Genomic DNA, 14,799 nt, shown 5'->3' with positions numbered 1-14,799 from the left:
GTTTGTCTGGCCTATAAGGCCATGAACAATCTCCTACCTAAACATTGATGTATTAATTTTGTTAGCTTATTTCCACTTTTTATTTCTCATAAAAAAAAAAAGGGGACTCAACCTCGTTCTATTCTGTTTTCCTTTATTTTTCTTGTAGTTTTGGTTTGGAAGCTCATCATATAGTTGCTAGCAAAGATTTAGTTCTCCGTATTGGTTTGATATGATAACGATTTGGGATCAATTGTATCGGTCTAAATTAATCAATATTACATTTATTTTTCATAAAAATTACACTTTTATTACAATTTTACCTTTGATACCGATATGATATCCAATTCCAGGTTGACTAAGTGTGAAATCAATCTTAACCGATACCAATACAATACTACCGATCCATTACCAATACCTAAAACCATAGTTGTTTGGACCTTTTTTCCCTTCTGTATAGTGGTTAGCCCCCTCGCCTTTTTTCCCTTCTGTAATTCCTTCTTCCTACTATACTTTTCTCAATAGAGTTATTAACAAATTAAAATTATGGTAGTTGTTGTTAAATATATCTAATCTATCACATGGCGTAAATAGGTGCCCTCCAACCTTATTTTATAGTAATAGGACCCTCCTACCATCTTGCATGAAGGTGCCTATCCGAAAATATAGCTAAATAATAACATTTTTTATTTTTTGGTGAAGAAAGAAAATAAACATCACATCATTGAGAGACCCTCCAGGGAAGCAAAGTCTACCGACACTCTTAGGTTTACGCTTGCATTATTAGTGGTACATTTTTTAATATCAATATTATGCTAATCAAATAAATAATATTTATCATTACCAAAAATATATATTTATATTATTATCCATCGACACTCTTAAGTTTACACTTGCATTATTTCTGAAACCTTTTTTAAAATCAATATCGTAACCAATATCGATAATATTTATTTATTTCCATATAGATTCACTGAGCTAACAACGTAGAGGGCCGAAGACCTTGAAATTCAATCTTGGTCTTCCACGGATAGCTCTCTCTCTCTCTCTCTCTCTCTCTCTCACTCCAGCCTGTTCCGTATTTTAAAGTTAAAATAGGGAAGGTGCTCCAACCTGTCCAGTTGTCCTCAATAAAGACCCATTATAAATAGCTAGAGAAACGTTGAAAGAGGCTATTTGGACGAGTTATTTCTTGAGTGAACTCGTTAATGGGACATATTCTCTTGCCGACATTAAGGACAAAAGTGAACCAAATGGTCCAAGTGGAAAGGCTTTATAAAACTTGGAAAAAAGACGCATGCACAGTTCCTTTGTAGATCCTAATATACCCTACTTCTCACGCAATTAACAGTAAGGATTACACTCATTGTTTTAGTCCACGATATCAATATAGGTATCAATAATCTCAAAAACCGGTATAGTAACGAAATGGATTAAAATTGGAATGTCTATATAAGATAGAAATACCTTCGAGTTTTTGACCTTTTACCCTGATATATGCCCGTTTAACCGGAAAGGATATCGGTCAGGTATTGGGATAAGAGACATACCAAACCAATTAAGTGGATTGGATACTGATACTTAGAACCATGATTACATTGTCATTTTCTTTCCTATTCAGATCATGTAGGCTTACATTTGTAGACTTTATATAGATTATGCGATTTCCATACCCTCAGTGGAGTATATATTCCTTTTTTCAATGGCATAGCCTGAAACCCACACCTCATAAAATTTACAAGAGAAAGAATGACATCATGAAACCCTATGTCTTCCAATGGAAGGGTCCACATGGATATTGACTAGAGAACAAATAGGGATAGAAAAATGAACCCTGTGAGAGGATATAGGGAATATGATCAATTACAGTTCTTTATCCCTTGATTTTTTTCCCTTGATTTATGTATGGATTAGAAAAAATGACTTTGTCATTGCCGTGTCAGACACAAAGGGAAAGGGAACAAAATGACAACTCCATTCCTTATAAAAGCAAAAATATTCATCCTATTAATGTTTTTATGTACGCTCCCATTGGTTCCCCACGCTTTCCATATTCTCGGTAGGGATTACCATATGATAACGTAGTTAAGAAACTACAGGCAATGCTTTGGATTGAAGGTAGTTCCTTTTCCTAACTGAATTTTCTAAATAAGTATTCTATAAAAAAAATAAAAAAAACAAAAAAAGAAGAAAAAGAAGTAGAAGAAGAAAAAAATTACTAAATAGGTAGAATGATCTAGGGAGAATGTGAGGAGGGTAATACAGAAGGAATTCGTTTGTCGTGCCCCCATCAAGCGCCACATGGAAAACCCTCAAATTGAATAGGAATTCCAACCTAACTCGTTCAGGAACAACCCGCCCAAACGGTTCTCCGAGTCAATCCTTGTTCTTTCCGAGTCAATTCGGTCGAGTAAATTGAAAGGAGGCAAAAATTAGGGGAAAATGGGTCAAATCGGCCAAGTAGATGAGGAGATGTAAAATAGAGGGCGAACGAAAAGTGAATCTGAGATGCCATTGTTTTGGTGAGTGAGAAGTCAGTCTCAGCGACCAGAATTGTTAAAAAATCAGAGACGCCACTCACCGTCCAAAATAATATACAGACCACACCTCATACTCGTCTAGAAAGGAAAGCGAGTGAGAGAAGCAAGCCATTAACTTGCACTCCCCTTCCTCACCCTCTCCTCCCCTCTCCTTCTTCATTGATCCACTGGAATAGAAGAGAAAACAAAGCCACAGAGAGACAGAGAGAGAGATTCTCCTCCTCCTTGATTGATCCTTAGAAGTAGGAGAGAAAACAGAGGCAAAGGGAGAGATGAGTATGTTTGGGCGTGATCCATGGGGAGGACCCCTAGAGATAAATGCAGCAGATTCAGCCACTGACGATGACCGTAGCCGGAACTTGCAGGATTTCGATCGTGCAGCTTTATCTTCACGAGCTCTCGATGAGACTCAGCAGAGCTGGTTACTGGGTCCAAGTGAGCAGAAGAAGAAGAAGAAGTATGTGGATCTAGGTTGCATCATCGTTAGCCGAAAGATCTTTATTTGGACTTTGGGAACCATTCTCGCCGCTGGGTTTCTCGCTGGGTTCATCACCCTCATCGTCAAGACTGTGCCTCACCATCACAAGGCACACCCGCCTTCTGATAATTACACTCTCGCGCTCCACAAGGCTCTCATGTTCTTCAATGCCCAACGCTGTAAGTATTAAGATACCTTTTTTTGTAGTGCTGACACTGCCTTAATTAAGTAGTGCTGCGGCTGCCCATTTGATATCTGGATCTCATTCTCCAAGAAAAACCCAGATCTGGTTTTTTCCTTTTAGCTATTCGTTGATCTTCAATTTCTCATTTTCCCTGGAATTTTTGGTTCTATTTTGCTGTACGCATGAAAAAACGCAGCAGAGATTTATCTTCACTTAATTTATCATTCTGCTCTTTGCATACGCATATCACGCAGAAAATCCAGATCTCATTGTCTCAGAACAACCCAGATCTGGTTTCTTCATTTTAGCTCGTCGTTGATCTTCAATTTCTCATTTTCCCTGGAAATTTGTTTCTTTTGTTTTACGCTGCAAACACGCGGCAGATAGCTGCTTTTTTATCTGCACTTTCTTACTCATGCTGCTTTTTACATACGCATATGAGAGATCTTTTAGTTATATTTCTTCTTTCACTTGAATGGTTGGTGGAAAAATTTGTGATCTCTGCCTGCCTATATTGATCTATGGAGATTATGATGCTGTCTTCTTCTACGGTTAGAATCTGATGTGTTGGTTGTTTTTCATTTGTAGCTGGGCCACTTACGAAGCATAATAACGTTTCATGGAGGGGAAATTCCTGTATGAAAGATGGTCTCTCGGACCCTACCATTCATCGGAATTTAGTTGGTGGATACTACGATGCCGGAGATGCTATAAAGTTCAACTTTCCTCAATCTTTCTCCTTGACCATGTTGAGTTGGAGTGTGATTGAATATAGTGCAAAATTTGAAGCTGCCGGGGAGCTTAATCACGTCAAAGAGATAATCAAGTGGGGAACTGATTACCTCCTCAAGACATTCAATTCTTCTGCTGACACCATTGACAAGATTACTGCACAGGTAAATTAGAAACCCCCTGATCCATTTATTGAGTGAGATAGTAAAGTTTTGTCTTTTCTCATGTGTTAGAATCACCTTACATCTCTTGGTGTATCTATGTAGGAGTTTATAAAATTATGGATTTTGTGTGCTTATGTTTTCCTTGTACATTTTGTATTTGAAGCATTACTCTCACAGCACTAACAATGGGAACTTCTCAGATTGGCTTGGGTGATACTTCTGGAGGGAACACTAGTCCTAATGATCACTATTGTTGGATGCGACCTGAGGACATTGATTACCCTCGACCTGTATACGAATGCCATAGTTGTTCTGATCTTGCTGCCGAGATGGCTGCTGCTTTAGCTGCTGCATCCATTATATTCAAAGACAGCAAGACCTACTCACAAAAACTTGCCCATGGTGCCAAAACACTGTTTAAGTTTTCAAGGGATCAACGAGGTAGATACAGTCCAGGAGGGTCAGATCCTTCGCATTTCTACAATTCCACTAACTACTATGATGAATATGTGTGGGGCGGAGTGTGGTTGTATTATGCTACTGGAAATTCTTCCTACCTTCAACTGGCTACGACAACAGGCATAGCCAAACATGCTGGTGCTTTTTGGGGAGGCCCAGATTATGGTGTATTCAGCTGGGACAACAAGCTTGCTGGTGCTCAAGTAAGTGAACAGAGACACTCTTATGTTATTTTGTTACTCGATCTTTATCTGTTATCCCTCTGGTTTAGTATGAGCACGAATGGGTAGGTTAACAAGTTTTAAATAGCTGTACTTCAGTTAGAGTGAAGGATTTACAGTTTACAAGTCTGTTATATCCCTTGCATAACTTTATTGAATTTCTCATGGGATTTAGCTCCCCTTAGCTCAAGCTAACATTGGCCTAGCTATTGAGCAGACTGGATTGATATTATCATTCTATGACTTTGTAGTTTCCTATCCTTTACTTACAGACAAAGCACATGAGTTCTGATAGTTGTGGCCCTTGTGCAGCCCACCATTCTTATTCCATTAGTTCTGCTTGGATTCCAGTTTGAACGAAGCTCTTTACTCCCATATCCATCAAACATGCACTTCTATTTAGCTTCACTGAAGGAGCAATACAAACAATTGTAGCACTGAATGCTTTATTATATGGATTTCAGTCATTTATTTGCATCTGTGAGTTGCTTAGTCAATGTGAAAGTTTTTAATATTACAGGAAGACTGAGCAGTTGCTTTTTACTGATTTTTCTGTTTCTTATATGAAAATAGCGAGAGGAAGCTAATTGTACTTGAATGAGTTAAAAATATCTCAGCAAGCTCCTAGACCTAGCTCTAATAGCATTTGTAGTGGGAATCGAAGTTTATGAGTTGGTCAGCATTTCAAAGAAAAGAAAAATATTAACATGAGTTTAATTTTTGTGTTGAAATATTTAATTCATGCAAAGAACCTGATTCTGTGGATTGAAGTGATGGATTAGCTTGGCATTTCGTTTTGTTTATCACGATTTTTGGAAAATGACTTGTTAAATTTGTGAATGTTGAATGTTCGTGCCTTGCATAGTTGTCAAGGTGTCGGCTTGACGTCTAGGCCCCCTCCAATGCTTTGGGTTACCTAGATGCAATGACAACTATGGTGCTTTTTGTGTTTGAATATTGTTGTGCAGTTCCTCTTTATGTGTAGGGTTTTTGAATGTTCTTTGCTGTTATGCCTGGAAATGATTATGTATCACTTATTGACTTTCCTTCAGATTTTTTTACAACTATTCTTGAAACTTGAATGAGAAGAGATGCTGTCAAATTTAAGCATTCTGCAACCTCATGTTGAACTATGCTCATCTTTTCAAAATTTGCTTTCAGGTGCTTCTAAGTAGGTTGAGGCTGTTCTTGAGTCCTGGGTATCCATATGAAGAAATGCTAAGAACATACCACAATCAGACTAGCATAATCATGTGTTCATATTTACCAGTTTTCACCAGCTTCAATCGAACGAAAGGTTTGCACTGCCCCACCTCATTGATCATGTGTTGGTACCTTTTCTGTGTAACTTTGGAATCTAACTGTACAGGTGTTAGATGGTGCGGTTTGGGTTTAAACAGTTTGGTTCGGTTTTCCGTTTCATAGTGTAGTAGGTAGACACCGAAACCAAACCGTTTAGTAAACGGTTCCAGTTCTAAATGGTTTTGGTTTCACAGTTTGTAAACGGTTTTGGTTAATGGTTACTGTTTGGCTTTGACATCCTTGAGTCTTGATTAACTGCCGTTCTCTCTCCACTTATTTCTTGGGCATCTTACAGGAGGTTTGATACAATTAAACCATGGAAGGCCTCAGCCTCTGCAGTATGTGGTAAATGCAGCGTTCTTAGCCACTGTGTACAGTGATTATCTTGAAGCTGCAGATACACCAGGATGGTATTGTGGGCCTAATTTCTTCTCAACTGATGTTCTGCGCGAATTCGCAAAGACCCAGGTTTGTATCCTTTTTCTCTTTAAAAATCAGGACATGACTACTGGGTAGAAGATTGTTTAGTTGTTAGATGAAGCTGAAAAATCTGGTTTCTCGCAGATCGATTACATCCTCGGAAAAAATCCTCGGGAAATGAGCTATCTTGTAGGCTTTGGTAGCCACTTTCCTAGACATGTACACCACAGAGGTGCATCAATCCCTAAGAACAGGGTAAAGTACAATTGCAAGGGAGGATGGAAGTGGAGGGACAGTAAGAAGCCAAATCCCAATACAATTGTTGGAGCTATGGTTGCCGGCCCTGACAAGCATGATGGGTTTCAGGATGTCCGTACTAACTATAATTATACAGAGCCAACTCTTGCCGGCAATGCTGGTTTAGTTGCTGCTCTGGTGGCTTTGTCGGGTGAGAAGCCTGGGATTGACAAGAACACAATATTTTCAGCAGTTCCTCCAATGTTTCCAACTCCTCCCCCACCTCCGGCACCGTGGAAGCCATGAGGTTGTCAATGGTCAGTTCTAACCCGTCTCTTCAAAATCTTGTTTAAGCTAAGCATTAGTGACTGCAGTGTCTTGGGACTTTTTGATTGTGTTAAAGAAAAGAAAGCTCCATTAAGAGTGACAATGATCATGCAATACCACACCATGGGGGTGAATGAGATTGCCTTTTTGGGGCCTGCCTTTGAGAAGCTGCATGTCTTTGTTTGGATTTCATTATACATATGTATGTATCATGTATTCTTTTGAAACACTGAGTTCCACAATTCTAAATTTCTATAAGAAAATTTCGTTTTATGACAAAGAAGTCACATCTCTTGTAGTTGTACTGGAAGGATTAAGCACTGGCTAAAAATCCATAGAGAAAGGTGTTCTTGTAACAAGTACTGTCGTTTCTTGTACCTAAATAGAGGTTGTTGGGTTTTTTTGGTTTCTGTACTTCTGTCAAGAGATCTTTTTATTCATCAATCGAAAAACAGAACTTTCAATTTGAAATGTCAGAAACAGATGTGAATCTCATTTGCCATTTATCTAGTTAAATTTTGTTTATACTAGTTTTGTTAGTCTTTAATGAATTAAGAAAACTTTCATTTTCTTTTTATATATCTTTCTTAAATCTTTATCTTAAACAGTAGTGTTGCAGAGGGTTTATGGTTTGATTCCTTAAATGAAATTTCTTCTCTTTGTGCTTTCACAATGTAAACTTAAAGATGAGCTATGAAAAAAAAAAGGGAAAATTTGCAATGCCACCCCTTGAGGAGTGCCACTTTTAACAAAACACCCCTTTTATTACTGGCAATTATAAGTGGGCTCTTTACCGTTAGTGTCCGTTAGGGAATCTTTGTTGAGGTATGACGTGAACTGATTAATATTTTGTTACATATCAAAATACCTTCATAAAATGTGAACTACCAGCTATGAACTTGGCCCAACAGGCTGTTCTCTCTCTTTTCTTTCCCATCTTCAAGAAAAGAAAGCTCCATTAAGAGTGACAATGATGATGCAATACCACACCATGGGGGTGAATGAGATTGCCTTTTTTGGGGCCTGCCTTTGAGAAGCTGCATGTCTTTGTTTGGATTTCATTATACATATGTATGTATCATGTATTCTTTTGAAACACTGAGTTCCACAATTCTAAATTTCTATAAGAAAATTTCATTTTATGACAAAGAAGTCACATCTCTTGTAGTTGTACTGGAAGGATTAAGCACTGGCTAAAAATCCATAGAGAAAGGTGTTCTTGTAATAAGTACTGTAGTTTCTTATACCTAAATAGAGGTTGTTGGGATTTTTTGGTTTCTGTACTTCTGTCAAGAGATTTTTTTATTCATCAATCGAAAAACAGAACTTTCAATTTGAAATGTCAGAAACAGATGTGAAAATATCATTTGCCATTTATCTAGTTAAATTTTGTTTATACTAGTTTTGTTGGTCTTTAATGAATTAAGAAAACTTTCATTTTCCTTTTATATATCTTTCTTAAGTCTTTATCTTAAACAGTAGTGTTGTAGAGGGCTTATTGTTTGATTCCTTAACATGAAATTTCTTCTCTTTGTGCTTTCACAATGTAAACTTAAAGATGAGCTATGAAAAAATAAAAATAAAAAAGGAAAATTTGCAATGCCACCCCTTAAGGAGTGCCACTTTTAACAAAACACCCCTTTTATTACAGGCAATTATAAGTGGGCTCTTTTCCGTTAGTGTCCGTTAGGGAATCTTTGTTGAGGTATGACGTGAACTGATTAATATTTTGTTACATATCAAAATACCTTCATAAAATGTGAACTACCAGCTATGAACTGGGCCCAACAAGCTGTTATCTCTCTTTTCTTTCCCTTCTTCCTCAAATCGAAGAATCAGAACCCCAAACCGTGGTAGTAGTGACTAGGGGTGGAAGAGTTGAAGAAGAAGATGAGATGGGCTTTGAGAGAGAGAGAGAGAGAGAGAGAGAGAGAGAGAGAGGATTTAATGGATTTAACGAGTATAAAAAAGAAGGAAAAGAGAAAAAAAAAGTCATGAACCGAAATAGACACAACTATCTCTACAAGTCTGGACATTGAGCTCGTCGGATTCAACAAGAAATACTCAATCTTAAGGTATTTGAAACTAGGTATAAAGCTATGAGAAATGATACTTATTCAGATACACATAATGCAATTGATGAAACTGGTGTAACTGATGAAACGGGTGCAACACCAATTTTTCCTACCAATTCCTCCTGTTATTTTTGCTCCACCAATACTACCTCCTTACTTCTCAACACCCATCAATGTTGTGCCTACAGTTGGATCACTTCAACCTGCCATGGAGAAGATGAGTATCGTTTCTGAGTTTGAAAAAATTGACCAATTCAGTGGTCAAAATTTCAAAAGATGGAAGCAAATGCTTTTGTTCGCTTTGTCTCAAATTGTGGTTGCTTTTGCATTTACTAAACCCAAACCGTTACTAATTGAGGATTATGTACTTGAAGTAAAAAAGACTTGCTTGGGTGGAGGTCGATTTTCAATGCAAGAATCGGATTTTAAATGTACTTTCGATTGAGTTATATAATGTTTATAATTCTTTTGAATATGCATATATGATATGTGATGCTTTATCCAAGAAGTATACTCTTGAGGATGTAGGGAGCAGTAAGTATGTGGTATTCAACTTTCTGAATTTTGTTATGTTTGATAGAGAGGGCATCTCCTTCCAGATTGACAAATTTTAGGTACTTGTTGGGAGGCTAGCATAGGAGAATATAATTCTGTCGAATGCATTTGTCACTGATTCATTGATTGAGAAACTCCCTTCTTCTTGGAACTTATTTAAGTTAAAAATGAAGTACAAAAGAAAGGAGTGGACCTTTGAACAAGTAGTAGTCCAGATCAAAATAGAAGAAATGAACAGTGCAAAAGACAAGGCTGTTGGGAAGCAAGGAAACTTTAAGAAGGACCTTCATTTTAAGAAGAACAAATCTTTTAAGAAAAAGAAACATAATTGCTTCCTGTGTGGAAAACTAGGTCATTTGAAGAAAGATTACAGGAGCAGACGGAAAGGGTCTGAAAAGGCTAAAATCAATCTCATTGAAAGTGAGATTTTTACTGCAATGATAACAGAGGTTAATATGGTTGAAAAACCAATGGATTGGGTATCTGATATTGGTGCTACAAGGCACAATAGTGGAGATCGAAGTTCATTTTCTAAGTACTCCATTAAAAAAACTGATGATAAAGTCTTCATGAGAAATTCTCAAACTTTAAGTGTGGTTAGAAAGGTCAAGTGACAATAAAACTTAATTCTGGGAAGACACTTATTTTGGAAAATGTACTCCATGTTCCGGATACAAGGCGAAATATGATTTTAGTGTCACTTCTAAATAAGGCTAGGTTGAAGTTGTCTTTTGAGTCAAATAAAGTTATATTATTAAAGAATGATGTATGAGTAGGCAAAGGCTATTTGAGTGATGGTTTGTTTGTATTAAGTGTATTTGAAATTAATGGTTTGTTTGTATTAAGTGTATCTGAAATTATTAATGAAATGTGAAATTCTTCAATTTACTTTGTTAACTCTTAAGACATTGTAGTGCTCCTTATATTTCTAAAATGTGAAAATTAGAATTGCTTAAAAATAAAATTAAGCTTTCTCTAAACAAGTGTCCCACTTGTATAGAGATTAAGTTTACCAAAAAACCTCATAAATCTATTGTTAAGAAAATTGGTTTATTAGACTTGATACATAGTGATTTAAGTGATTTTAAATCCTATGAATCAAGAGGTGGTAAAAAAATATATTGTGACTTTTATCGTTGAGTATGAATCAAGAGGTGGTAAAAAAATATATTGTGACTTTTATTGTTGATTGCTCAAGATTTACCATGTTGTATTTACTTAATTCAAGAGATGAAGCAGGAAATGCATTCATATCATACAAAACTGAAGTTGAAAATCAACTGGGAAAGAAAATTAAAAGACTTATGACTGATAGAGATTCAGAATATTTTAGCATTAATAAATTTTGTGAAAATCATGGTATAATCCATGAAATTACATCCCCTTATCAACCCGAATCAATGGTATAGTTGAAAGAAAGAACCGAACATTAAAAGAGATGATGAATTCTATATTAATTAGTTCATGTTTACTGCTTGATATGGTGGGTGAAGCAATTCTATCTGCTCATTATATTTTAAATAGGTTACCACACAAGATGACCGGTATGCTATCATTTGAATTGTAGTATGGTAGAAACTTAGTGTAAATCATTTAAAAGTATGATGTTGCTTATCTAAAGTGGCAATTACTGGATCAAAGAAAAGAAAACTAAGGCCTAAGACTTTTGATTGTGTATTCATTGGATAAGCAAAGCATAGTTCTATATATCATTGTATGGTTCTCAAAACCATAGATGATGTGTATGAAGAAAATGATATAGTGGAATCCAGAGACGTTGATTTTTTTGAGATTATTCTTCCTTTTAAGTCAAAGTTACAACTAACTAAGGGAAATGTTGATGACTTAAGTTTAGGAAAAGAAATGTCAAAAGAACCTGATCCTACATCTATTCAAAATGAAGCAAGTCAACTAAGGAGAAATAAGAGACAAAAGAAGTCTACTTACTGAGAAGATAATTGGCTTGTCTATCTTATAGACAAGGATCCTCTTACATATAAAGAGGCAATAATGTCACACCCCGTTCACACAGAACCAGACCGGTGATCGGGTTAACTCCGGTTAACCCAAACCTGCCAGGATCATCTGATATAGTACCCAACCACAGCATACACACATCTAAGATAAAAGTTCAAAAGTTCAGCGAAAGATTTAATTTACTTGTAAATACCCCCAATATACTTGATACCCAAATTGTAGTATATAGATAAATACATGTGGGCCCGCAGGCATGATATTTACACAAAAAGAATAACAATTCACGTATCAAGTACACAAAAAGGGGTCATCAAAAGAATCAAAAAGTAAAACTCTGTACGGTGTCAATACTGCGGTCCTGCAGCACAGCCCTCGCACGTGCAATCCGTACTGTGCTCATACTCCTCAGGGACCCACCAATCCTCATCGGGAAACCCAACTATGGGGCCTGACCCTTAATCTTTAGGGTGGTGACCTGCAAAATCATCTAAAAAAGGTGCGCATGTGGGATGAGCTCACTAGCTCAGTAAGTGAAAAGAAGGACCACACAACAATCCACACAACAATCACATCCATATGCACTATATGCTATGCAATTCATTTTAAATCTCATCCACCTAAACAACATTACTAAGTCTTTGGTTTGGTGCTACTACAACCACAGTGCGCGTATGCCCCGGGTACGAGCCACGGACTCCATCCCACGATACGCCCATAGGGTTGTCGGAGAAGGCCCACTGTGAGTACTCAAAAAAGTAAAGCATGCTGACTATTGGCTCTCAACATAAAAGTAAATGACAGAAAGTAAAGGTGCTGACCCCCAGCAATTTAAAAGCAGTACGATTGGTACTCTTGAATATACCACTGAGGTTGCCGACTGCCCTAATGACCAGTCGGGCGTATGTCTAACCGCCACATTGACCCGACAACCGCGACCACTGCTTCCCCTCAAGTGATAACCCAACACCTCAACCCCTGTTGGGAAGGGTCGTAGCATGGGAAGATGATAATCCTAAGCGGCACGCTCCTATATGACATAGTACGATTGCATAGTGCCACCGCGTCCCATTCCACGGGCCACCAATGCACTCGTTTTCAAGCCGACTACACCATCTAGTCTAATAATGCATCATGCACAGTGATCCCATCATTCATCACATAAGCACATCAATCATTTAGCATTGAGAATGTAAAACATAACACAGATGTCATAATCATATGAGGATGACTAAGCTACACATAATTTGCATGATGACATGGCTATGTCTAGATACAATTGAATGATGCGAAACAAGCCTTAAAATAAATCCAAACGTCCTCTCTCCACTTACATGTCGTGTACAAAGACTCACACCGGTACGGGTGAGATCCGGTGCGAGAAACGTAAATTTTGGTGAACCTATCATAAGTGAATGGGGTTAGCATTTCACCACTTTGGGGTCAAAACTAACAAGATTTTATGACAAAATCATGTTTAGAATCATAAAATAAGGTTGCACGTCCGCTTTGGGTCTATTCGGACACAAAAATCACGTTGGGGGCCTCTCGGGTGGGTCGGATAGCCCACCTGTCATGGCCCATCGGTCCCGGCCCGCTGGTCTTCTCAGGCGGGTTGTTCGGCCCATCGGTCCCGGCCCACCAGTGGGAACCGAGGGCCTGCCTTCTCAGGCGGGCCGTTCGGCCCACCGGTCTTCTCAGGTGGGCTGTTTGGCCAACAGGTCCCAACCCACCTGAGAGGGCGAAAAAATGCCTTTTTCCTCGAAACTTTTCCTAACCTTTGGGGAATCAAATGGGGCATTTCCAATCACATTTTCCACACATTCAAGGTCTTATAAGATGATTCTAACCTAGATCTAAGTTAGATTTAAGGATTGAAGAGCCATCTTACTTTCTTTGCTCGAGAACTCTTTCAAAAACCCCAAAATCACTACTTAGCTCAAGAAATCACCAATGCTTCTCCAATCTTGTAAAAACTTCTTCAAATCCTTCAAAATCAACACATAGACCATCTATTAAACTTAGATTCACCATCTCAAGGGGGATTTACAAGACCTCAAGGAACTCTACCAAAATCAAGGGTTTTACTTGGGTTTGGTGAAAGTTTAAGAGACATAGCCTTTGCTCACCTCCAATCGTAGATCTTGTGTTAGGGATCACTCTTTCGGCGTCGGAATGGGAAGATCAAACCTTGGCGCCGCTTAAATCCATTTCTTCTTCCTCTTCCTTCCCCTTTCTTCTTCTCCGTTCTCTTTTCTCCCTTCTTTTCTCTCTCCTCTTTACTATTCTCACCAACTCTTTAGTGTAATAATGAGAAAATGAAAAACACAATAAATGTTATTTATACCTTTTTAAAATATCCATTAACCAAATGGGTGGGTCACTCAGGTGGGCGGATGCGCCCGCTTGTGACCACCCACCTAAGGGCCGAAAATTGGCCAACAAGTGAGATTTTGATGGAATTTGACTCTCAGCACAAGGTATATTATACGTATGCACTCTTGGATACGGTTACATACCAGCTGTCACACCCCGTTCACACAGAACCGGACCGGTGATCGGGTTAACTCCGGTTAACCTAAACTTGCCAGGATCATCTGGTACAGTACCCAGCCACAGCATACACACATCTAAGATAACGTTCAAAAATTCAACGGAAAAATTAATTTACCTGTAAACACCCCCAATATACTTGATATCCAATTTGTAGTATATAGATAAATACATGTGGGCCCGAAGGCATGATATTTACACAAAAAGAATAACAATTCACGCATCAAGTACACAAAAAGGGATTACCAAAAGAATCAAAAAGTAAAACCCAGCACGGTATCAATACTGCGGTCCCGCAACACAGCCCACGCACGAGTAATCCGTGTCGTGCTCATATTCCTCGGGGACCCACCAATCCTCTTCGGGGAATTCAACTGTGGGGCTCGACCCTTGATCTTCAGGCTGGTGACCTGCAAAATCATCTAAAGGAGGTGTACACGTGGGATGAGCTCACTAGCTCAGTAAGTGAAAAGAAGGACCACACAACAGTCCACACAACAATCACAACCATATGCACTATATGCTATGCAATTCATTTTGAATCACATCCACCTAAACAACATTACTAAGTCTTTGGGTTAGTACTACTACAACCACAG

The 14,799-nt window shown here is 38.1% G+C and overlaps 1 protein-coding gene across 1 annotated transcript; it reads left to right on the top strand.

The window, feature by feature from the left end:
* The first annotated feature begins 2,523 nt into the window (after positions 1-2,523).
* LOC122074080 (endoglucanase 25-like) lies at positions 2,524-7,514 on the top strand. Its single transcript, XM_042638903.1, has 6 exons — positions 2,524-3,176; positions 3,770-4,077; positions 4,278-4,739; positions 5,919-6,054; positions 6,355-6,527; positions 6,624-7,514. The coding sequence occupies exons 1-6, from the start codon at positions 2,792-2,794 to the stop codon at positions 7,020-7,022; spliced, it is 1,863 nt and encodes a 620-aa protein (XP_042494837.1). The 5' UTR covers positions 2,524-2,791; the 3' UTR covers positions 7,023-7,514.
* Positions 7,515-14,799: the final 7,285 nt, after the last annotated feature.

The sequence above is a fragment of the Macadamia integrifolia genome, chromosome 3, assembly GCF_013358625.1.
Source record: "Macadamia integrifolia cultivar HAES 741 chromosome 3, SCU_Mint_v3, whole genome shotgun sequence".
Taxonomy (NCBI): domain Eukaryota; kingdom Viridiplantae; phylum Streptophyta; class Magnoliopsida; order Proteales; family Proteaceae; genus Macadamia; species Macadamia integrifolia.
The sequence above is the reverse complement of the archived record's forward strand: the minus strand, read 5'-3'. Positions and strand labels throughout refer to the sequence as shown.